This window comes from Neophocaena asiaeorientalis, unplaced genomic scaffold (assembly GCF_003031525.2).
Source record: "Neophocaena asiaeorientalis asiaeorientalis breed wild unplaced genomic scaffold, Neophocaena_asiaeorientalis_V1.1 scaffold345, whole genome shotgun sequence".
NCBI lineage: Eukaryota > Metazoa > Chordata > Mammalia > Artiodactyla > Phocoenidae > Neophocaena > Neophocaena asiaeorientalis.
Genome location: NW_020175181.1, coordinates 593,802 through 618,233, shown reverse-complemented (window position 1 = coordinate 618,233; position 24,432 = coordinate 593,802). Strand labels below are relative to the sequence as shown.

The 24,432-nt window shown below is 38.9% G+C and overlaps 1 protein-coding gene across 8 annotated transcripts in view; it reads left to right on the top strand.

Moving 5' to 3' along the window:
- BABAM2 (BRISC and BRCA1 A complex member 2) overlaps positions 1–24,432 on the top strand; it is a 440,694-nt gene that overhangs the window by 115,132 nt on the left and 301,130 nt on the right. For all 8 annotated transcript variants that reach the window (XR_003005855.1, XM_024764436.1, XM_024764437.1 and 5 more), the window contains exon 5: positions 17,422–17,616. Coding sequence is in view for 7 of the 8 variants with exons in the window: in XM_024764436.1 (XP_024620204.1) it covers positions 17,422–17,616 (195 nt within the window). In the remaining variant the exon portion in view is untranslated. The remainder of the gene's footprint in view (positions 1–17,421; positions 17,617–24,432) is intronic.

The following is a 24,432-nucleotide window of genomic DNA, read 5'->3' as shown; positions in this document are numbered from 1 at the left end:
TTGATTTTGTTTTTAATAATTTTTAAATTCTTATTTTAAGCGTGTTAACTTTTGGAAAGATATGATATCTTAAAATGCTTTTAAGATAATATTTGTCAGACTGTTCAAACTTTTAATGATTGATGACTGTAATTAGTTGTATTGCAATATTGTATTTTCAGAATTGCTGTCCCATTTTCTTTTGTCTACTTCTGCCCTTAACCGCGGATTAGCTTGACTCCCAAAAGCCGGTATCTTTATTGACCCTGGAAAATTTTCAGATCCTTTAATATATTTAACTTAGTTTATGATGAATAGTAGTGATCATTCATTTGGCAAATAGTTTGAGTGCCCACGTTGAATAGCCTATGATGTCTAGTACATCCCTTGTGCAAAGATCAATGAGATACTGTCCCTGTTCTCAGACAGTTTATAGTCTAATAGAGGGAAGATAATATGAATGAACTGTATCACCCACACAGTCATTCTTTGCGAACATTAGTGTGTGCATTGAAAAGGAGAATTTTCTTTTTATCTTTAATTTTCAATGCCTGAGGAACTTTAGCCATTCGTTTTGCATTTTGCTTATGTGATGCCAATAAACACCTTATGTATCTACCACAAGTGAAGGAAGCAAGGAAGGAACTAAAAAATATCTTGGTAAATTCCCTAAAGTCTTAATTCAGGTGTTGCAAACTCAGATGCCTAAAGGAGCCAGCCAGGTAATACAAATGAGTGAAAAAGATCAGTGTATAGCACAGTGTATAGCAGGTCACAATCACCACGAATTGGTGGTGATTGTGACCTGCTGAAGTGTATATGTTTTGTCTAAAGATGTTCAAATAAAAATTTTGTGTGGGTCAGAGAAAGCATGTCTGCAGGCTGAGGCTGCCAGTTTGCAACCCCTCTGTAATTCCTTAATATAAATGGAACCATCATAAAAGCATTTGGGAGGAAAGATGTGATTTAAAATTAAACACAAATAAATACTCCCAATTTAAGAATGATGACACCATTTGGTAAGCTGTTTGGTGTTTTTTTTCTGGGGCATGGATGACATTGGATTAGGAATGATGGGATCCCAGGAAGAGCCGCCTGGAAGATATAGATCTAGGCAGATGAGGGGATCAAGTTTAGTAGATTCTACTACTGTAGGAGAAATAGGAATTCACAAGAATGATCTTGGCTCTCCATCGTTGAAGATTTTTTTCTTTCAGGGTATGGATAGCCCTGGATTTCAGGTGTTAATTATTGTTAGAAGCAGGTCACAGGTCTGGAGACACATTCTGTTACTTCCTGGGAAATATGCAGGGAAACTTGAATGGAAAGTTCTAGTGGATGGAGTCTTTAGCCATCATTTAAACAGTGGATCTTATGTGAAAGCCTAATGAGTTTATGTGAAATTATTTGGGTCTTTGATCACGATAAGAAAACTTGTCGGAAAGTTGATCAAACTTCTGGGTTTCTACCTTGCTATCAGAATGTCTGAACATGACTCCAAAAATCATGAAACAGATTCTCTAGGGCCAAGGAGTGGGTATCACTCCAGGCTTACTGAATCAGTGTCTCAGCGTGTAAGATCTGAGAATCTGTCTTTTTGAAAGATACTTTTACAGTTATTCTGATGATAGACAGGATGGGAACTACAGCTGTAGGTAGAAAAGGTTTCATATACTTGCTGGAAGATATCAGGTTTCTTTGGTCAGTGAAGATTGCATATTGACAGCCCTCTGTTGAACAATTTTTTAAAAAGTGGTGTTTATTGATAGACAGAACCCCATTCTGTTTGATAAAAGTGTGTTGATGGTAATAGATATTGGTGGCTTAGGATGTAAGGGCATTGTTAAGGTTCTTGAGGCATTTTACTAGAGGGGTTTGTATCTGTGATTATTCACCCTAACTGAGACCCAGGGAAGATTGTGTGGGTGGCACAATTTGAAGTGGATGCTTTTGTTTAGTTGACTGTAAGGAGCACCACAGCTTTGAAACAACTGATGAGAGGAATGGCTTTGGGGGCTAGAGAGGGAGGGTGAGTTTAGGGAAGTGAAAATTCATGAAACTGAGTAATCACTGTGTATTGCTAAGTTGACAAATGGTTTGAGGCCGTCGCTGTGGCTGCTTTGTGGGGGCCTATTTTCACTCTCTCCAGAGAGAGAATTTGTGCAAAAGACGTAAAGGTTTACTAGTCAAAGCTGCACACTTCAAGCTTGGCATGGAGCCAGCATTGATAAGACACCATAGTACAGTTTGTCCATGCTGATTGTTTCACTCAAGTGGAGGAAAGGTAAAAATATCTCCTGTTTACAGGACCATGAAGCCAGTGAAGACCTCCTCTCTAAGCTCAGTGCTAATGAAGGGCTGGGCTGCGGCTCGTTGTGCCTTCCCAAGTCACATGCCAGTAATCAAAGTGTCCTTATCTGGACTGGAACGGTTGTTCACTTTTCTCCTTTGCATCCTTCAACGGGACTATTGGCTTTTTCAGAAGTCTCGTTTTATTACCCACTGAATCAATTACCTAACTGGTGTTTGAAAAGCTCTGGGATGGGGAACATCTCAGATACCTATTTCAGATCCATTTTAACTAACCGTGTATTGAATGAGTTGTAATATTAATATATAGGGCTGGACTCTTCCTTCCTCCCTCCCTCCCTTCCCTCCTTTTAATTTACTTTTTCCTTAAGAGAGATGATTTTAATCATTGTTGGGTTAGTGGAAATAGATTAATCCTCTGTAGATTTTCCTGCAGATAATGTAAGAAGCTGTCTAACTTTTTTCTCTAGCAGAAAACATAAGGACCCACGTCAAATCTATACTTTAGATTAAAGGGCTTTTAAATAGTTATGAGTTTATGCATGTCTCCCTCTATTCTGTGTCTTGTACCCTTTTTTTTTTTGCGGTACGCGGGCCTCTCACTGTTGTGGCCTCTCCCGTTGCAGAGCACAGGCTCTGGACGCGCAGGCTCAGAGACCATGGCTCACGGGCCCAGCCGCTCTGCGGCATGTGGGATCCTCCCGGACTGGGGCATGAACCCCTGTCCCCTGCATCGGCAGGCGGACTCTCAACCACTGCGCCACCAGGGAAGCCCTAGTACTCTTTTATTTCTTCTTTCTTCTCCTTTTCCTCCTTACTCTTCTTCTTCTGACAGAAAATGTGATTCAAACTGGCTTAAACAATAGAGGGAGTTCATTGGCTTACAGAACTTAAAAGACCAGAGGTGGGCTTCAGATAAGGCTTGGTCCAGTGGCTACAATCATGTCATTTAAGGACCTAGTTTCTATTTCTTTTCTTCTCTGCTCTACCTTCCGCTGTGTTGACTTTATTCTCAGTCTCCATAACCACCCAGCGGCTCAAGTCTCTTCCTTTGTGAATATAAAATTGTTGCTCCAATTCAGACTTTGTATTCTCCTATCATGGGAGGAAGGAACACTTATTTCTCAGAAGTCCCAGCTGATGTCTTTCATTTTTCTCATTGGGTTTGATTGGATATGTGCACATAGCTGAATTTCCTAGGTGCGTAGGAAATGTTGATGGGGTTAGGCAGTCAGGACCTGTGGAGCTTGAAGTGGAGGTTCTTACTCAAAACCCATGCCTGAGAATGGGGAGGGGTGGTTTCCCAAAGGACATTTGGGATTGTGTTACCAGAAGGGAAATGGGTGTTGGAAATCAAACAATAGATGTCTACAAATGTGGGTTTAGACCAAGGACATTATATGGACCTAGGGTGAGGTAGAGTTTTTAGGGGGAAGGATAAAGACATTGAAAGCTCTTACTACCTAGTGTATTGCATTTAGCGGATGTCTTTTCCTTTAGTTCCCCTTTAGTTCCTTTAGTCTACATGGCGTTTCCTTCCTTGCTCTTACAGCTGCCTGTGGCTGGGGCAACAAGAGGAGCTTGAGGCAGCCTCCTTTTCAGTTGGAGTTTCCCCCGATCATTCACACACAGACTGTATTACTAGGACACTGGTTGCTCTAAGCCCACTGGCCAGGAAGGCCCAGGACTGGGATTTTGGCTAAGAGGAAGACGGTCTGGCAAATACTGCAGGCCTAGAATTAAGTCCAGGGAGCTCAGCCAAGGTGAGGAGAAGCAGTTGTACAGTGCAAGTCATTGCAGCCCAGGGGCCAGGTCTAGCTAGGGAAATCATCTAGGGCAGGGGTCAGAAACCAGGGGTCAGAGCTTGCAGGTGTTTGGTTAAAAAATAACAACTTGGTTGAAGCTGTTTGTTCTCTGTCTTGTTCCATACTGCTCATCCCTATAGGTCTTTTTGTGATTATCTTTGTGATTAGTTGGAAAGAAATGAGAATCTACCCTGAGGTCTGGTCCTGACTGAGGCAGCAAAAAAGTTGTCTTGATAGGGGAGAATGGATAGGACTCCTGTGATGCTGTGACTCACCTATGGCTATAAAACACTCAGTGCCAACAGAGGATCACTTCAATCATCTTTTGCCATGATTTAAATAATTTGCTCCAAGCTTAAAATCTCTGTGCAGATGGGCGTCTTAATTTTCTAAGTTTAAAAGGCTCCTGAAGACATTTTCTAATGAAAAGTGAAACCCTAACAAAGTGTTTGCTTTAACTAAATGATTGCAGTTAATTTCTTGTAAAGAAACACAGAAGCACACTTTAACTTAAAATAAGCTCACACTGTTGTTTCTTGTAGTACAGCCAGGAAAACCAGTAACAAGCTGTTTCCTTCAAAATCACATCCCTGGATGATATTCGAGCAACCTGGACAATTTAAATGCATCCCCAGGAAAAACAATTTGAATTAAGTTGGAAATCATATTTGCTAATTTCCTTTCTGCCATTGCAATGTTGCCTTTTATTCTCAGAGTCTGAGTAGCCTTGATTGGGAAGGTGTGTGGCATCAGTGTCTCAGGTAAATAGTAACTTTCTTTTCAGAGCCACAGCCAATCGTAGGTCACAGAAGGATTTTTTTTTTTTTTGTAATTGTTGGGGTCTTGGTAAACTGGATGCATGCACAACTTAAAGGAATTTAAATTTCTTTAAAACACTTTGTTGGCCAGACAGAAGGATTTCTAATGTTTAGGTTTCATTAATCAAATTTTAGTCTACACTGGCATTTTATCCAGAATTGAACTTAATAATATTATTTATTCATACTTTTTTTGAGAAACAGTAGGTATAAAACTTGAGCATTTTGGCCCCAAATAGATTTGATTTTGTATTTGAAAGATAGCACCTTAAAGTTGTGTGGACAAAGACAACATCTTAGGGAAGAAATAGAGTGGATTTAGTTGTTATTAAATTCAGCACTCAGTGATTTTAGTGTTTCCAGTCTTAGTTCTTTTATACACATTTTGGAAAAGATACCATCCCTATTCTCTAAGTGGTTGTACTGTTAAGAGAAGAAAGGCTAGTAAAGGCTCTGGGAAGGGTACACTTTCAAGTATGTTTCACTTGGGGAGGTGGGTTTCAAGATAGAAAAGAATCTGCTCTTTACTCTCTTCCCCTTAATAAACAAGGAAGCCTGGGTCAAGAGATGTGGTTTGAGATTCCTTTCTTCCTCTGCTCCCTCCCACCTCCCTCCTTGCTTCCATCTCTCCACCCCCAATTCCAAAGAAAGAAACAGAACTTAGAAAATGTGATGGGTGATCCTAGAGACCTATTTGAAGTAGTAGTTCAGCATGTCGTGAGGCTGCATGCGGATCACTTTCTTTTTAGAGGAGCTGGCAGGTAATCTGTAGAGCAACTTCTGAGGGACAAGAAGGGATATTACAATTTTTTGAGTTTTTTAAATGGAGCCAAAGCTATAATTTTTAGATACTTTTGTATATTTTAGATGAAAAGCATGGTTGACTGTGGAAGAAAGTGAACAAGTATGTCAGTTCCAATGAGTCTGTCACCCTAGCACAAAATTGGGATGGTAGAGAAATTCTGGTGTGATGCAACAGTAGGTCCTCTCTTGGTAGATATTTGAAGATTCCCCAGAATTCCTCTGTTAATTGGAAGTTTCGCTTACCTAGCAACTGTCGGTGAGGCTGCCTACTGAATGGCATTTCAAAAAATTCAGATTTAGAATTCTTTATTTTGCTTTTTCTTCCTTATGAGCCTGTTGGTTTTATCATAAAATCATGTGGGAAAGTGATTTTTCATAAACTAAGCTATTTGTGTATTTTGATTGATTGTAAGCCAGGGAATGAACTGCTGTATTTTTTTTTTTCCTGCAAGACAATAAAAAAGACTGTTTAGAAAAGCCTAGATCACAAAAAGGTTAAAAAAGAAAAAAGAAAAAAAAAATCCCGGGAAGTTGGTTGTTGATTGAGAGGGAGGTCAGAACCTTGGAGAGCGCTAGAGAAAGCAGGGGCAGAACCACAGCAAAAGCTGCCATGACTGGCCCCAAACAGACTAGATTTTTTTGAGAAGATGGCAGTTCCACTTTGCTTATTGTCAAGATATGTATGATTTAAGGAGATAAATCCCTTTTACTCCAAGCATGAGCTGTATACATAGACTAATTTGGTGACTTGGGACTATAGTCTTAAAAACTAGAGAAAATGCTTTTTTTCAGCACATCTTGAAGGTCCTCCAGGCCAGTTTATAATTCTGGATTGCTCCTAGGAGGGCCTCCAGGGTCAAGATGAAGATGGTCACAAATAGGAAGGGTAAAAGAAGCATAAGATTTCAGAGAAGTATTCACTACTTATTAGACTAGCCCCATTTTTCCAAAAAATAATTTTTTTTTTTTTTCAAATGACATCTTAGGTAAAACTTCAACCAAACCCAAACCCAAACCCAACCCAACCCAATCAAACCAAACCAAAACCAAAAGCAGAATGGCAGAGGCGTCCTGGTTAAAACAGGTTAAGAGGTCGGAGTGCCCTCTACTCACATTACTTCAGTAGCAGCCACTGAACACAGGCTGCAAATTGCCACATTTTACCAGAATACATTCAGTTTACTGGTCAGACATGGTTCTTAAGTAAGTGTGAGAATTTAACTTAACTGTACTTTTAGGAATGCTTTTACTAGCCCGTATTAATCCCAGAAGTGGCCTTATATTGGTTGTCTGCTTAGCTATTCATTTGGCTGTCACAGATTTGCATCTCTTTCTAATTAGCTTCTGTGCTTCCAAGAAGCCACTGAGTTTTCAAGACTGTAATTAACAACAACTTCAAAGAACATGGCAACATTCTCACATCTCAGACTCAATCAGCTCTGCTTACAAGAATCAAGAGAATTATTAGAATATTTGAAAATAAAGCCACTGAGGATTATAAAACTACCCTAATTAAATTTTTGCTGTACCAATATTTATTTCTGTGAGTACTCTACAAATTGTATTAGAGCAGAATACAACTATGATGTTCTTTCCCCTTCCACATGCCCCATTTTGTTTTTAATAGTTGACTCTTCTCAAATATAAAATGCCAAAACATTAACTACAAGTTAATTATAACTATAAGGGATATGATTGGGGGTGCTGTGTTGTCTTTTTTGTTAGCTACATGACTATAAATATATGAAGGGAAGTTATATGGAAAAGGAAATAGACTTGCTCTGTATAGTCCCAAAGTTAGTTTCTCTTAATCCAACTTTCCTCTCACCCACTCCCAAATTTATGTTATGTTAACTCTACTTTAAGAAGTTAAGAAGTTGGTACATTTTAAGAAAGTATGAAAAAATGTTTAAAGTAATTTCACTTAAGTTATTTCAGATGCTATATTAGAGGAGTTATAAATACTCAACACTATTCTAATGTATAGTATAGACATTCATTTCTGATAATACTTGGTTCTCTTAAAAACAGACCAAATAGAAAATTTATTATTTTTGTTATCTTTTGTATTCTCTGGATGAAGTGACATCTTAAACATTCATGCTGTTCAGTTACAGTTCTGTTAGAAATGTAAGATGTCAATTGGTCATTTCCTGAGACTTTCCACTTGAGGAGTGTAATACAAAAGAGTTTTGGTTGAGAGAAGAATACATTCCTACAACTGTGACTGTTACATTATAGCATATTGCATTAGCTTTCTGGAAATGTTCTGTGAGGCTTGGAACTTAAGAAACACCAGGTTCAAGGTTACTTGAACAGTATTTATTTAGAAAGATTTATTCTCCAGAAGGCTGTGGAACTAACTTTTAGTTGATCAGAAGAGATGATTGAAGTCTCATAAAATATGTAGATGGCAAGTGAAATTTCTTGAACTTTGAGATTGAGAAGCAGGTTGAAACGAAATGTCTGAAGTATGCTATTTTATTTAAAATTTATCTTTTTTCCATTATGGTATATGCATGTTTTTGTATGTGCACATATACACATATACATACATATCTGTAGACACATACTCAGAAAATTTGGAAACTATAGAAAATTAGGAAGAAGGAGAAAGAAAAACTCTTCTAAACAGCTCCCAACTATAGACATCAGTTGTTATCATTTTTTATAGTAATTTTTCTGTGGATAGATGGGTTTTGCTGTGGAGGGTTGGAGGGGTAGCGGTAGTCAAAAGTTGTGATCATAATATATCTGTCTTCATTTAATATTTTAATGAAAGTATTTCCTATGCTGTTACATAGTATTTGTGAACATATTGGCTGTATATTATTCCTTTGAATGACTATAACAGTTTTTCAATTGTTTCTTATTATCAGGCTTTTTAGGTTATTTGCAATTTGCAATTTTATGATATTATGAATGACTCAAAGTATATTTTTTGTCTATGAAGATTTTTTCCCCCTTATTTTTGTTGTTTTCTTAGATAGATTTCCAGAAATAGGATTTCTAAGGGTATTGAGATTTTGAGAATGAACATTTTTTTTTTTGCGGTACGCGGACCTCTCACTGTCGTGGCCTCTCCCCTTGCAGAGCACAGGCTCCGGACGCGCAGGCCCAGTGGCCATGGCTCACAGGCCCAGCTGCTCCATGGCATGTGGGACCTTCCCGGACCGGGGCATGAACCCGCATCCCCTGCATCGGCAGGCGGACTCTCAACCACTGCACTACCAGGGAAGCCCGAGAATGAACATTTTTAAGACTCTTGATAAATAGGATTTCTAGGGGTAATTGAGGTTTTGAGAATGAACATATTTAAGATTCCTTTTTCTTTTTTTTAATTGGAGTATAGTTGCTTTGCAGTGTTATGTTAGTTTCTGCTGTACAATTAAGTGAATCAGCTATATGTATACATCTATCCCCTCCCTCTTGGGCCTCCCCTGACCCCATCCCACCCATTTAGGTCATCACAGAGCATTGAGCTGAGCTCTCTGTGCTATACAGCAGGTTCCCACTAGTTATCAGTTTTACACATGGTAGTGTATGTATATGTGTGTGTGTGTGTGTGTGTGTATATATATATATATATATATATATATAGGAAAAAAATCTTCCTAAAAAAATCATATGTATAAAATGCTCGTACCAGTCTGTGCTCTCATGTGTAAAGTGTCTGTTAAACTTCATCCTCACCAGCATTAGTTATTTGTTTACAGAAAGAACTTGGCTAATTTAAGATGTAAATTTTGTTTCTAATAATTATTGCTTGATTTTCTTCTCTTGTGGGGAATGCTGGGTGAGGGGCAGGCCAAATTAGTAAGTCCCAGGGGAACAAGAAACAACTTGTGGGACTGAGGCCCTGTCTTGGAGTAAAAGTCAGGCTAATGAGTTCAAACTAAGACCTGATCCAAGGGAGCCAGTTGAACCATGGGAAGCAGGTCATGGAGTTTCAAAGAGGAGAGGAGGAAGCTCCGAGTGAGCACAGCCAGAGGTCATATGTAGGAATACCCAAGAAGGGCCAAACATTGGTACTTTACGGAGTCCCACTGTGGCTCCTGCTTGGGGATAAGAGTAGTCTTCTTGGAGAGTGGCGGAAGGAGATCGGATAGTATATATAGGTTGGGAGGGAGACTTTATTCTTTATACCTTTTATTCTTTATACTCTTTTATGCTATTGGAAAAAAATGCTGTTACTTTTACCATGTATATATTACTATTTCAATGAAATATTAGTTTATGAAAAAGAAGAAATCAGGAAAATCACATTTCTTTGCTTATTAATAAGGTTACATACTTTTCATATATTGTTTTTTTAACTTTTTATTGAGATGTAATTGACATATAATATTGTAATCGTTTTAGGTATACAACATTTTGATTTGATATGTATACGAATTATGAAATGAATACCACAATAAATTTAACTTTCATCACCACACAGAGTTACAGCTTTCTTTTTCTTGTGATGAGAACTTTTAAGATTTACTATCTTAGCAACTTTCAATTTTACATGGTAAATTAACTGACTGTAAAAATGTTCTTTCTAAATGCTTCTGCTATCTTGACTCTTGGAGTGGTATAGGTAGAAGGCCTACTTAGTGCTATATAGTACAGTATTCTATGTTGTACACAGTGCTAGAGAGTTGTGTGAGATTTTATAGTAAGAAGTTTCAGACAATTTTAAAGAAGTATTTCTAATTTATGCTTGTACTTTATCCTTTCATTGATTGAAAATTTTTATTAGAAGCTTTATTTTTTAAAAGAAAAAATTTTTCCCTTAGAAGATTTTTTTCCCCTTCATTATTAGACAGTGATGGTCCCAGGGCTCATTTGCTAATTTGCTTATTTCCCTTGTTCATCTCCCTAGCGCTGTGAACCTAGTACATCGTTTCCCAGCTTGTTTCATATATTGGTGTCATTGTGAATGAATTTGCTTCAGTATGGCTGAGAAGCCTTGTTTTGAATAAGTGAGATGTGATTTGCGGGTGAAGTGAGTTAGGCATCTGAAAAAGTTATCCTTTGCTATGTTGCTCACATAAGGAGCTGAGGGTTGGTTGTGCTTTTTCAAATCTGTGGGGCCATTGATTTGGGAGTATAATGTGCGTGATGGAGTGTATTGATGAGAGAGATGTGGGAAGGTTGAGGGTCACATGAACAGGAACATCCCTCAAGTCAGGCAGCCTGGACAGGGAGCCAAAGTGAGGAATCAAGAATTATCGCTAGGGCTTCCCTGGTGGCGCAGTGGTTGAGAGTCCACCTGCCGATGCAGGGGACACGGGTTCGTGCCCTGGTCCGGGAAGATCCCACATGCCGCGGAGTGGCTAGGCCGGTGAGCCACTGCCACTGAGCCTGCGCGTCCGGAGCCTGTGCTCCACAACGGGAGAGGCCACAGCAGTGAGAGGCCCGCGTACTGAAACAAACAAACAAACAAACAAACAAACAAAAGAATTATCGCTAGATGGGAGACAGGTTGTGACTACAAAGAGGCAGATGCCAATTCTTTGGTTAGAAACGGATATTTTAGTGACCTGAATGGGGGAAGGTTGTCAGGTTTACATTCTACACTCTCGGTTCTACACTTGAGTATCCTCAGAGTTATTCAACCTCTCTAGTTAACCAGTCTTGGAAAAAGCACTGCTGTGATACCTTCCCTGAACTGCTTCATAGGTGTCTGGTGAGAATGACTAAAGTTTCATAAGAGTAGTTAATTCTTTCGCTTTTGTCTCTTTTATCATATTATGTCACTTTCTCCTAATGCATTTTCATCACTCTTTTCTATGTTAGTATATTACGTGTCCTGTGCCTATTCTTGACCACCCACATTTCAGATCTCCTCTTTCATGTATTACCAAAAGTAAGCAGAATAAGAACTTTGTGCACAGAGAGAGAAACTTATTTTTCTTCTTTTCATAAAGAGGCCTCTTAATTTATGCTCTCTCACCCTTTCCTTGAGGAAGCTTTGAGTATTTTTCTCTATCTCCTACTCAAGAGAGTGGAAAACCCCAATATCCTGCATTGTTAGACTTGTTTTTAAAATACGCTTTAGTCTTCGGAAGTGACCCCAAAGATCTTGTATATCTTCAGGGTTCTCGCCTTTTAGGCCAAGTAGTTCAAAGCACAAATTACTTAATATGTAAAAGTGGTCAAGTAGCAGTAGTAGAGGAATTTTTATCACTGTAAGCATGTCTCTGCTTGCCTTGATGGGAATGTTTTTCAGCTAAATCATGTCCCAGTGAAGTCTGCATTGAATGGCCAAAGAGGTCAAATGCATTTCCATGTATTGGGAGGTTGTATTTAATGGAAAGGGACTGCTTGGCATGTCTTTACTATGCATTTAACAATTAGATTGAATCACTTGAAATGAATTCAAATTGGTAAGAGGTGTTTGCCAGCTTATATGCTTTCATAATTTAAAAAAAATTTGTGGATGTAAGCTTGTAACTTGCCAAATAGCTAAAGAGAAATGATAGAATTAAGAGTTTAAATTGAGGCAGCTAAAGCTTTTTCTTTTTGTACTGGAACAAGGACTTGAAAGGAATACTTGACCAGGAAATGGAAGATTGTGTATTTTTCCTATTTATCAGTGTTTAATGATGATCTCTGAAGGAAATGCATAGCCAGCTATATGATGATCACTTTAAGTTCTGTACTGTGTTGTTATATCCTTCTGTGGTCTTGAGTAGCCCCAAAGGACCTCAGGCTCTTGATGTCCAGAGGTTTGCCTGTGAGGACTCTGTACTCTTTCTGTCCAATCACTTCATAGCAAGGGCCCTCTGTCCTTCAGTGTAGGATGCTGAAGCTCTTACTTTTTCCTCTGTTCATCAATCTTCATTTGGATATCCCTTAAGACCTATCTTTCCTATAAGTTTAGTGGTGTCTCCATTGTCATTTAGTCCCTAAATCAACCCACGCAGTGGAGCAAAGTAATTACCATCCTTTTAAAGGATGCATTTCTTTACCTTTTGTTTGTTTTCTTTTGATAGAAGACTTTTCTGGTGAGATTGATCATGATATTAATGAATGTGGGTTTTTTTAATGATATAAATGAAATATGTCAACATTTGGAAGATCTGTATAACTCAGTGAATCAGTATTTTCTAAATGATCAATGCATGATACAAAGTCATACACGAGTAAAAGCTTCATTTAAAGTATAGGATAGACAAATGGAATTTAGGGTAAGAGTATGAAGTGTTTATTAATATAGTTTTATCCTACTGTATAACACAGGGAACTACATTCAATATCCTGTAATAAACCATAATGGAAAAGAAAAAAAAGTAGTTTTAGATTCCACATTGCAACTAACCTTTAAGAAACTGCCACTTGTTGAGTTTTGGTGTAGTATCAAAGAAGAAGATCCAGAATTATTTGAAAAGGCTATTAAAATACTCCTCTTTTTTCAAAGTACCTATTTGAATGAGGTTGGATTTTCTTCATATACTTCAGCCAAAACAACATATTGCAACACTGAATGTAAAAGCACATATGAGAATCCAGCTCTTTAATTAAACCAGACATTAAAGAGATTTGCAAGAATATGAAACAGTGCCATGCGTCTCATGAGTTTTTGGGAAAATACAGTTTTTTCATTAAAAAATGTTTTTATGTTAACATGTAGTAGGATTGTTATTTTAAAATGAATTAATAAATATTAAAAAAATTTCTCAGTTTTCATTTTTAATATAGCAAATTTAACCCATGTAATTCATATATATAGAAGCTCCTTGGGGTCCTCAATACTTGTTAAGAGTGTAAAAGGTTCCTGAGACTAAAATGTGTAAGAACCTCTGCTGTGGTGCTTAGGCAGGGACTTGGAGTCAAATTGCTTAAGTTTGAAACCTAGTTTTATTGTTTAATAGCTCTGTGACCTTGGATGAGATACCGAACTACTTTTGGCCTCAGTTTCCTCACCTATAAAATGGTATAATAATATAACATAGGTTGTCATAAGGATTAACTTGAATATACGAAAAGTTCTTAGAACTTCTATAGTACTCAGCAAGCTATATAATTACTACCTGTTGGACATTTGTAATGTATTGCTGTTTTCCTTTATAGGTGCTAAATTTCTAGATTTCTAGAGATTGGGTGTTTTGGGGTATTGACCTGGTCTGTTATCAGTAAAGTCCCTGATATCCTTAACTTCTCTACCCCTTTTTCTTCTAAGTCAGTGGTTCTCAACCTTTGCTACATGTTGAATCACCTGGGGAGCTTTAAAAAACAAACAAACAAACAAACCCCATTACCCAAGATGTACTCCAGATTAACTCAGTTAAACCAGAGTCTGGAGGTGGGCGTAGGGCCCAAGCATTAGTATTTCTAGGTGATTCCAGTTTGAAGATTGATGACCACCACTCTAAAGCCTGAGCATTCAGACCCTCTACCCTGAGATTCTGTCCTTCCCTGCATGTTCTCAAGCGAATTGTAGCTGATTTCTCTCTCACCTCTTGTATCACTGAACTTGGAGGGGTGGTAGGTGTTCATGCTCCTCAGTGCTGCTGCCAAGGAAAGGTCATTCCCTTTTCCCTGACCCCACCCCCAGCCTTGAAACTCAGACCCTCAGGCAATGGGACCCACCACCCCCTCCTTGTTGTTATCTAGAGACATTCTTTGAAGATTTTAGCACATGGCTCACTGTCATTTTCTCAGCACTATTGCTCTTGCCATGAGTCCAGGTGATTTAATATTCATACAAAAGCTCCTTCCGACTCGCAGGCCTCTCAGTCCCTGACTTCCTTTCCTCTAGTGGTCTCGTCCTTCCTTCACCTCCTCAGCCAGGCACATGCTCAGCCAAGGCCTCATCAGTGCCGCTATAGATCACCTCCATCATCTCAGTTGCAAACATCCCATTCTCTGACCACGCCTCGTGTCTTTCCTCTTTTTAGCATCTCAACTCCAACAATTCTTCCAGCTTACCAGGACCATGGGTCCTACCACCTTTTCACTAACTCTCACTTCCCTTATGAACTTACTTTGCTTTTTCCTGGCTTAACGTCAGTGGTCCATAATTACGATCATTCTTTTGCAAACCCTCTAAGATCTCTTGCCCCTCTTTCTTTCTTTTGTACTTACCTGGCAAAATCCCAACCTTTGTTAAATCCAGATTCCTCCCACTCCACGTTGCACCCAGGCAAGGGAATTTATGCTAATTGGTCTCACTTAAAAATCATACCTCTGGGGCTTCCTTGGTGGCTCAGTGGTTGGGAGTCCGCCTGCTGATTCAGGGGATGCGGGTTCATGCCCCCGTCCGGGAAGGTCCCACATGCCACGGAGCGGCTGGGCCTGTGAGCCATGGCCGCTGAGCCTGCGCGTCTGGAGCCTGTGCTCCACAACGGGAGAGGCCACAACAGTGAGAGGCCTGCGTATCGCAAAAAAAAAAAAAAGAAAATCATACCTCAAGCTCAGTGGGGCTTTTGGTGCTAATTGGAATGCCTCCTCCATTTCCCCAGTCCATTTATTCCTCCCCCATTTCCCCAGTTCATTTATTGTTTATTGCTCTAAATGACTATTTCACACCTTCTTCTTAAACTTCCCATATCCCCTCCTTCTTCCTCACTCTCAGCTGATGACCTTATTTTAAGGAGAAAATGTAAGCTCCCAGTTAGAGAACCGCCACAAGCTCTTATCAGCACTTAGGGCAGCCTGCCTGCATTTGTACTCCTAAGCTGACCTCTTCTCCTGTACCTATGGATGGACTCCTTGTGCTCATTGCTAGGGCAACCCTCTTGGAGATCCCATCCCTACCTCCCTAATCGTTATCTTCTCTGGTGGAACCTTGCCCCACCTCCCGTATTACATCAGCACGTTCCCCCCTCTATGGGGATATTCCATCAAGCTGTAAACATCTGAGCACAACTTTTTCTTGTCCCCGCACCTGCCTCTGGTTACCAGTTTGAATTGTCTGTATTAGCTGTCTGCAGTTTCTTTCTACTCATCCTATCTTTAAACCTCCACAGTCAAGCTTCTATTTCACCAGAGTAGCACTTGCTCAGCAAACTATTGACCTGTGTCAATGGACCCAGCAGTCAATTGCCAAGCCTCATGTTACTCTCAATACCATTTGACCCAGCTGATCACTTCCCTTTTGAAGCCCTTCCTTCATCACTTTTCAGGGATGCATGCTTTATTTTTCTCGTTAGCATTTATTACCATCTGATATTGTTTATTATTTATTTTGGCCCACAAAAATGTAAGCTCCTTTTGCAAGGACCTGGCTTGTTCCTGTCACTGCCTAGAACAGTGGCTGATACAGAATAGGTACTTGATAAGTATTTGTTGAGTGAATGAGAGCTTAACAGCTACTATGTACTTACCAGATCTTTCCCAGCTCCTTTCCTGGTCATAATCTATCAGAGCCATTCCCTTCTTCTTTTTCTTTGAACTTTGCATTTCCTAATTGTATTTTCCCTCATCTCTACTCCATTCCTGTCTTTTTCAGGCTGAACCACCACCATTGTGCTTATATTTCTGTGGGGTGCTAATGTCTACAGAGCATTTATTTATGTCTGGTATTACAGATGCACATGGTCTGTGGATCTGAGTTGAATGACATTAGCTTTTAATGCTGAATTTAGGTGCAGAGGGAAAAAAATTAAAATTATGAAAGACTGTGAAACAAATTCAGTCTTCCAGGGCTAAAATTATGGTCTTCTAGGATGTTTAGGTTTCTTGTTTTGTTACTACCCTACTTTACACTTTACTGTTTCTGCCTACCCACGGTGGAATTCTCCTTGATTTTCTGCAAGAATTTTTAGAAGGCAAGAAAAATCACCAAGCCCAAAAGACCCTTCTAACTTCAGCTCTGAGTTTATCATAAATTAAGAGTAGTCTGTCTCCCTATTAGACTGTTGGTGGGAATGTAAATTGGTTCAGCCACTATGGAAAACAGTATGGAGGTTCCTTAAAAACACTAAAAATAGAGTTGCCATATGATTCAGCAATCCCACACCTGGGCATATATCCAGAGAAAACTCTAATTTGAAAAGATAAACGCACCCCAGTGTTCATAGCAGCACTGTTTACAATAGCCGAGACATGGAAGCAGCCTAAGTGTCTGTTGGCAGATGAATGGCTAAAGAAGATGTGGTACATGTATACAATGGAATACTACTCAGCCATAAAGGAGAATGAAATAATGCCATTTGCAGCTACATGGATGGGCTTAGAGATTATCACACTAAGTGAAGTAAATCAGAAAGAGAAAGACAAATACCATGTGATATCACATGTGGAATCTAAAATATGATACAAAGAAACTTATTTACAAAACAGAAACAGACTCACAAACATAGAAAACAAACTTACGGTTAACATAGGGAGAAGGGGGTGGGGGAGGGATAAATTAGAAGTTTGGGATTAGCAGATATATATATTTTATATATATATATATAATATATATATATAAAATAGATAAGCAACAATCCTACTGTATAGCACAGGGAACTATATTCAACATCCTGTAATAAACCATATGGAAAAGAATATGAAAAAGAGTATATATACATATATGTTTAGCTGAATTCCTTTGCTGTACAGCAGAAACTAACACAACATTGTAAATCAACTATACTTCAGTAAAAAAAAGAGTAGTCTGTTTCTCTTAGATTTTCATTATTCTTTTTCTCTATATTGATGTGCTAATATGATACTGGATTTGTGTGAAAATGCATTTGTTACTGGTCTTTTATTTTTGGCTTCTGCAGAACCTTGCCTCCTGGAATCCATCAAATCCTGAATGTCTCTTACTTGTGGTGAAGGAACTTGTGCAACAGTATCACCAATTTCAATGCAGCCGCCTCCGTGAGAGTTCCCGCCTCATGTTTGAATACCAGACGTTACTGGAAGAGCCGCAGTATGGAGAGAACATGGAAATTTATGCCGGGAAAAAAAACAGCTGGGTAAGGTTTTTTGAGAATGGGAGAAAAAAGGTCACTTTATCTGTAATAGAATAAAATAATCAATTCAGACATTCATTAATAATAAATCCTGGCCATTTCCTTAGATAAACATGATTTAGGTTGCCCGTGTACTTTCTCAGCCTCACATCCGCAGCCCCTGACTTCTGAATATCTGTGGCTGCGGATGTGAGACTCCAGATTTTACAAACTTCCCAGGCGATATCCTTGAGAAACCAGATAAACATTAATGTCTTTTCAAAACTCTGAATTATGAGACAGTATATAGTATCCCAGTCAGATGAGAGGGGTCAGTAACTCTGGAGGTAGCCAGCTTATATGGATCCTTTTATAATTTCTTTACATTGTATGGTCCTTTAAAAATGCAAGTCAGAGTGTATCACTCCTTTGCCCAGCACTTTCATATCCTGTCTTTTTCTCTCATAGTAAAAGCCGCAGTCTTTGCAGAGGTGTAAAAGAGCTCTACGTGATTCCTGTCACCACCATCCTCCATCCATCATTCCTTCTCTCTCTTCGTCTCCCACTTTCCTGTCTAAAAATCATCAGCTCCAGCCTCTCTAGCACCCTTGCTGTGCTGCAGACACACAAGATATGCTCCTGCCCTAGGGTCTTTGCATAGCTTTCCCGTTGTCTGGCATATTTCCCCTGGATATTCACAAGGCTAATATCCTTCCTCCTTAACGTTTTTACGCATGTGTTATGTTCTCAGCAATGCCTATATTAATACCCCCATTCTTTTTTTTTTTTTTTTTTTTTTTTTGCGGTACGCGGGCCTCTCACTGATGCGGCCTCTTTCGTTGCGGAGTACAGGCTCCGGACGCGCAGGCCCAGCGGCCATGGCTCACGGGCCCAGCCACTCCGCGGCATGTGGGATCTTCCCGGACCGGGGCACGAACCCGTGTCCCCTGCATCGGCAGGCGGACTCTCAACCACTGCGCCACCAGGGAATCCTCCCCCATTCTTTTTAAACAACTTTTTTTGGGTATAATTTTGATACCATAAATTCACCTGTTTTAAGTGTAAAGTTTAATGGTTTTTAATAAATTTGCCAAGTTGAGCAACCACCATTAATCCAGTTTTCGAGTGGTTGCATCACCCCAATAATACCCCTCATGCCCATTTATAGTTAATCCTATTCCCACCCCCAGCCTCAGGCAACCACTAAACTAGTTTCTGTCTGTATAGATTTTCTTTTCTGAACATTCATGCACAGGCATACTTGGGAAGTATTGCGGGTTTGGTTCCAGACCACTGCAAATAAGCAAATATCACAATAAAGTGAGTTACACGAACTTTTTGGTTTCCTAATGCATAGAAAAGTTATGTTTACACTCTACACATAACGTAGCCTATCAAGTGTGCAATAGCATTATTTCTATAAAAACAATGTACATACCTTAATTAAAAAGTACTTTATTGCTTAAAAAATGCCAAATATTGTCTAACAACACAGAAGGTTTACAAACCTCCAATTTATAAAAAATGGAACATCTGAGAAGGGCAGTAAAATGAAGCACAATAAAATGAGGTATGCCTGTGGTGGAATCATACAATATGTGGTCTTTTACGACTGGCTTCTTCTACCTTACATAATATGTGTGAGGTTCATGCATGTTGTAGCATGTGTCAGTACTTCATTTCTTTTTGTGGCTAAGTAATAGTCTATTTGATGGGCATACCACATATCCATTCACCAACTGATGGGCATTTGGGTTGTTTCTGCTTTTTGACTGTTATGAATAATGCTGTATAAACATTCATGTGCAGGTCTTTCTAACATCTCTTCTTAAAATTGTAACTTGTACACCCTCCCCTGACCCTGACCCTGCTCTATATTTTCTTTTGCATCTCTTTTTTTTTTTTTTTTTGCTGTATGCGGGCCTCTCACTGTTGTGGCCTCTCCCGTTGCGGAGCACAGGCTCCGGACGCGCAGGCTCAGCGGCCATGGCTCACGGGCCCAGCCGCTCCGCGGCATGTGGGATCTTCCCGGACCGGGGCACAAACCCGTGTCCCCTGCATCGGCAGGTGGATTCTCAACCACTGCGCCACCAGGGAAGCCCTGCATCTCTTTTTAACAAACTATATAATTAACATATTGTATTAGTTATATGTTGCCGCATAAAATAATCATACCAGAATTTAGTGGCTTAAAGCAATAGCATTTATTATCATAATTTTTGTTTGCCAGGAATCTGTGTAGACCCTCTGTTTGAGGATCTCTCACAGGCTGCACTCAAGGTACTGGCCAGGGCTGTAGTCACTCAAGGCTCAACTGGAGAGGGATCCATTCTAAGTTCATTCATGTATTTCTTGGTACCGTTCAATTCCCTGTGGGCTGTTGACCTGAGGGTCTCAGTATAGTGCTGCCTGTTGGCTGGAGGCTGCCTTCAGTTCCTTGCCTCTTCTTAGGGCCTCTCCACAGGGCAGTTCATAAAATGGCAGCTGGCTTCACCAGAGCGAGTAAGCAGGAGTGAGTATGTGGGCAAGACAGAAGTCACAGTCTTCATAACCTAATCTCAGAAGTGATATCTCATCAATTTTGATGTATTCTGCTTGTTAAGTCCAGTCTACACGCAGGGGAGGCATTACGTAAGAGTGTGAATACCAGAGATCACTGGGAGCCTACCACACTTACTTATTATGTTTATTGTTTGTTTGTCTCTCCCCGGCGGAATGTAAAATTCCACCAAGGCCAAGATCTTTGTTCCATTCACTGGAAATATAGTAAACGCCTAGAACAGTGCCTGCCATATTGTTTACATTCCGTAAACATTTGTTGAATGAATGAATTAATAAACTCTAGTTTATTTAAGCACAGAATAAGTTTAGGTTCCCTTCTCTGTGTTAATTCTTTTAGATTTCACTTAGTCTTTCTTTTCTTAGGTTAAATATACATTTCCGCTTTTGTTCTTCAGCTCTTTCTCAAAGGACATGTTTTCCAAGGTTTTATACATGATTAATGCCTTTGAATCAGTAGGACTAAAATTCACCCTTGTTACAAATCATCTTGTGTTCAGTTCAAGGTTTTTTTTGTTATTTTGTAAATTTATTTTGCTTATTTTACTGTGGTAAAAGACAAAATGAAATTTACCGTCAACCATCTGTAAGTACACAGTTTAGTAATGTTAAGTGTGTTCCCGTTGTTGTGCAGTAGATCTCTAGAGCTTTTGCATCTTGTAAAACTGAAACTCTACCAATTTAAATACTAATTCCTCTTCCCTCCAGCCCTTGGCAGCTACCTTTCTACTTCCTGTTTCTATGATTTTTGACTCCTTTGGAGACCTCATATAAGTGCAGTCGAACAGCATTTGTCTTTTTGTGATTGGCTTATTTCGCTTAGCATAATGTCTTTGAGGTTCATCGGTTCATCCATGTCGTAGCATGTGACAGGATTTCTGTCCTTTTTAAGACTGCCTGGTATTCCATTGCATGCATATGCCACATTTTGTTTATCCATTCATCCATCAGTGGACATTTGCATTGCTTTCACCTCTTGGCTATTGTGAATAATGCTGACTACACATGGGTATGTACAAAGATCTTGCTTTGAATTCTTTTGAATATATCCCCCAAAGTAGGATTGCTGGATCATATTGCTAATTCTATTTTTAATTTTTTTTGTGGAATCTCTGTACTGTTTTCCATAATGGCTGCACCATTTTACATTTCTACCAGTAGTGCAGGTTTTAAACTGTTGTTTTGAAACTTTAATCTGTTCGTATGGATAGTAAGGAAAACTTTATTAAGCTTAGTGTATCCTCTAATCCCAACATTTTTCTTATTAAAAAATCAACTTAGTTGTCCTCTCAAAAGAGGTGTTAGGTTAATTTGACGTGACTTCTTGGTGAACCTGTCTGTGTTGTCTTTAGTGCTGAGAGATTCCTTTAAAGACATGATTGGAATCACTGTCAAACTAATTGGTCTTTAGTTTTAAGGATTTTCCTTCTCTCCCAATTCCCCCTTTTAATATTAAGGCTGAATTTAGGTATATCCAGTTTTATGGTACCATTTCTGATCTAAGAATTTTTAAAATTTTGTTCATTGGCTCAGCTAATACTTGAGATATAGTTCTTCTGAGTGTAGAAGTTTAAATTCATTTAAAATAGCTAGGTAGTTTGAATTTATAGTATATTTAAAACTTCTCATTTAATGTTATTGATTCTCCATTCTTTAAACCTACTGCTGCTACATTTGCCCCAGTTTATTTTGATATACTATTGAGTAATTTGTAAGCATTAGGGCAGTGATTATGGACGTAGGGGAAGTAAAGAAACTGAGAATCCTGTAACAAGGCAAGGTGGACAATTAGAGGTTAAGCTTGCAGCTGACCAGCCCTAGGGAGGGCCTAGTGGAAGCAGGAGCCGAGACTCTAGAAGTAAAAATATAGGCATGTGAGTTAGTTCCTGGTCTAGAAACAGGGCATAAAGGTGAGTCTTGCAGGGTGAAACATATTTGAGCATGGCATGCTGGTTCAGGAATATGTTAAAGGACAGCTTGCTAATGGAATACAAATCCAGACCAAGAATTTGGGTGACAAACACGGGACCCTAGCAGAAAGAAAGCAGTTTGGGTTTGAGCCAAGATTTTTTGAATCAGGGACTGTAATAGTTTCCTATTGCTGCTGTAACAAATTGCCACAAACTTGGTAGCTTAAAACAACACAAATTTATTATCTTACAGTTCTGGTGGTCAGAAGTTCGAAACGGGTCTCCCTGGACTAAAATCAAATTATCGTCCAGGCTGCGTTCCTTCTGGAGGCTCTAGCGGGGACTCGTTCAGGGCACTGAAGAAACTGGCTGATGTGCTTCAGAGATATTATCTTTGAGAAATTATGGGGAAGGTCCTAGGGATTGTAGAAAGCAAAAACATTCTGGAGGTTTTTGAAAGAAATTACACTCAGGTCTTTAGGTGGATGATTTGCAGACACTTTAATAAGAATGCAGTAGTCAATTGGAACAACAGCTGGGTAACTAAGAAACAGTCATGGCAAACTTACTTTATCCTTCTAAGGAAGGTGAATATTATTGACTTAGATTATCTAATTTTCAGTAAAGCATTCAGTTGTTCTCCCTTAGTATTCTACTGATTGTGGGCTCCTTTCTTAGTTGTCTGAATCTATGGAAGAGCTCCTCATAAAAGATTGGCTATACCTTTTGTCAGCCATCAGGTGTTTGTGGAATGTCACAGGGCTTCTCCTTTGACCCCGTTTCATTGTTTTATTAGGTTATTGAAAGGCATGCTTTTCAGTTTTTCTGATAACACAGAGCTTGAAAAGATAATTATTATGAAGAACTACAGAATCAATATTTAAAATTATTTTTATAGTTATATGCACTGGAATGCTGCACCATACCTATAAGATATAATTTAGTAGGGCTAAGCCGGTATAGGACTGATATGGAAAGTCTGCTATGCTAGTTTGAGTAAAAAAAAGCAGTCCTGGCTTTTGCTCTTGAAGGTGTTAGAATCCAGTTAAGACTCAACACATATTTGTAAAAAATGAAATAGCAATGCTGAACAGATTATCTCAGATGGAATGGACTGCCTGTACATGAATTCAGAAGAAGAGCCAATCACTGAGAAACAGAGTGACTAAGGAAAGCCTTCACTGATGAACCAGAACTGACCTAGGTCCTAAAGGAAGGTGGACATAGACAGCACTATAGGAAGAGGAGATCAGGGGGTTATATGGTTGCAGAAAAACTTAGAGGCATAGCATACGTGGGGCACAAGAATTATAAGCATACATATGACTGTTTTACTGATTAGTAAATCATATCTATTATGTCTTTTTGGACTATTGAAGCAAGAGGACATTTTAATATGAAAGAAATTGATATAGGAAATAAAATATGAAGATTAATATATTCTCTAAATAAAATATTATGAGTCAATTTGTTCTTCCTGGGCTAAATGTGAATCCATGTATTTTGATTCTCCTGATTCCACTACTCCATCTGATAAATATTTTCTGTAATGAATCCAAGACTGTGCATAATTATTGAATACCTTTGGATTACAACATCCTGTGTTCATTTGAGAGGATGGTGACTTTTTGTTTTCGTCTTTGCATCACGGAGTTTTTCTTTCTGGAACATGTGTTTACATTCTTAACCTTCCATTTCTGCTCTAAAAGTAAGAGGCTTTTAAAAACCTGAGATGCCTCTTCCATTTTACTGTCAGCTGGCAAAAGGAAAAATTTAAAAACCATGTAGTAGAAAGAGGGAGAGGGCTCTGATCTCTTGTCAGCCTTCTGACAAGCATATTAACTTGAAGTACACTGCTGCCTCCACACCACTGCAGTCACTCTTCTTTTTCCTCCCCAATTTCCAGTTAGAGGATTTCAGCAAGTGCACATTTGAAAGTAAACATTAAAAAAAAAAAAAGCAAAAAACCAACACAAACTCTTTATTAATTCTTTACCATGGTCTTTTTATGAAGTCATCTCTCTTACTGCTTTGTCCATCTCCTTTAGTAAGTAGAGTTTTGAAGATTGTATTCTTAGTCTATGCTGGTTTTATAATTTTTAGTAAACACCAATTTTTTTTTTAGTTGGGAGAAAACAGATGATACATTGGGATGCAAGCTTACCTGTTCAGAATGAACAATTCTAATGTACCTGCATGATCAGAATCATTTTAAAAAGATATATTAAAATATTTAATTTTAAAAGATATATTAATTAGTTATAGATTCACAAGAAGTTGCAAAATAGTACAGAGAGGCCTTGTATACCCTAACCTGGTTTCTCCCAGTGGTTATTTTTTACATAACCAAGAGATTGACATTGGTACAATG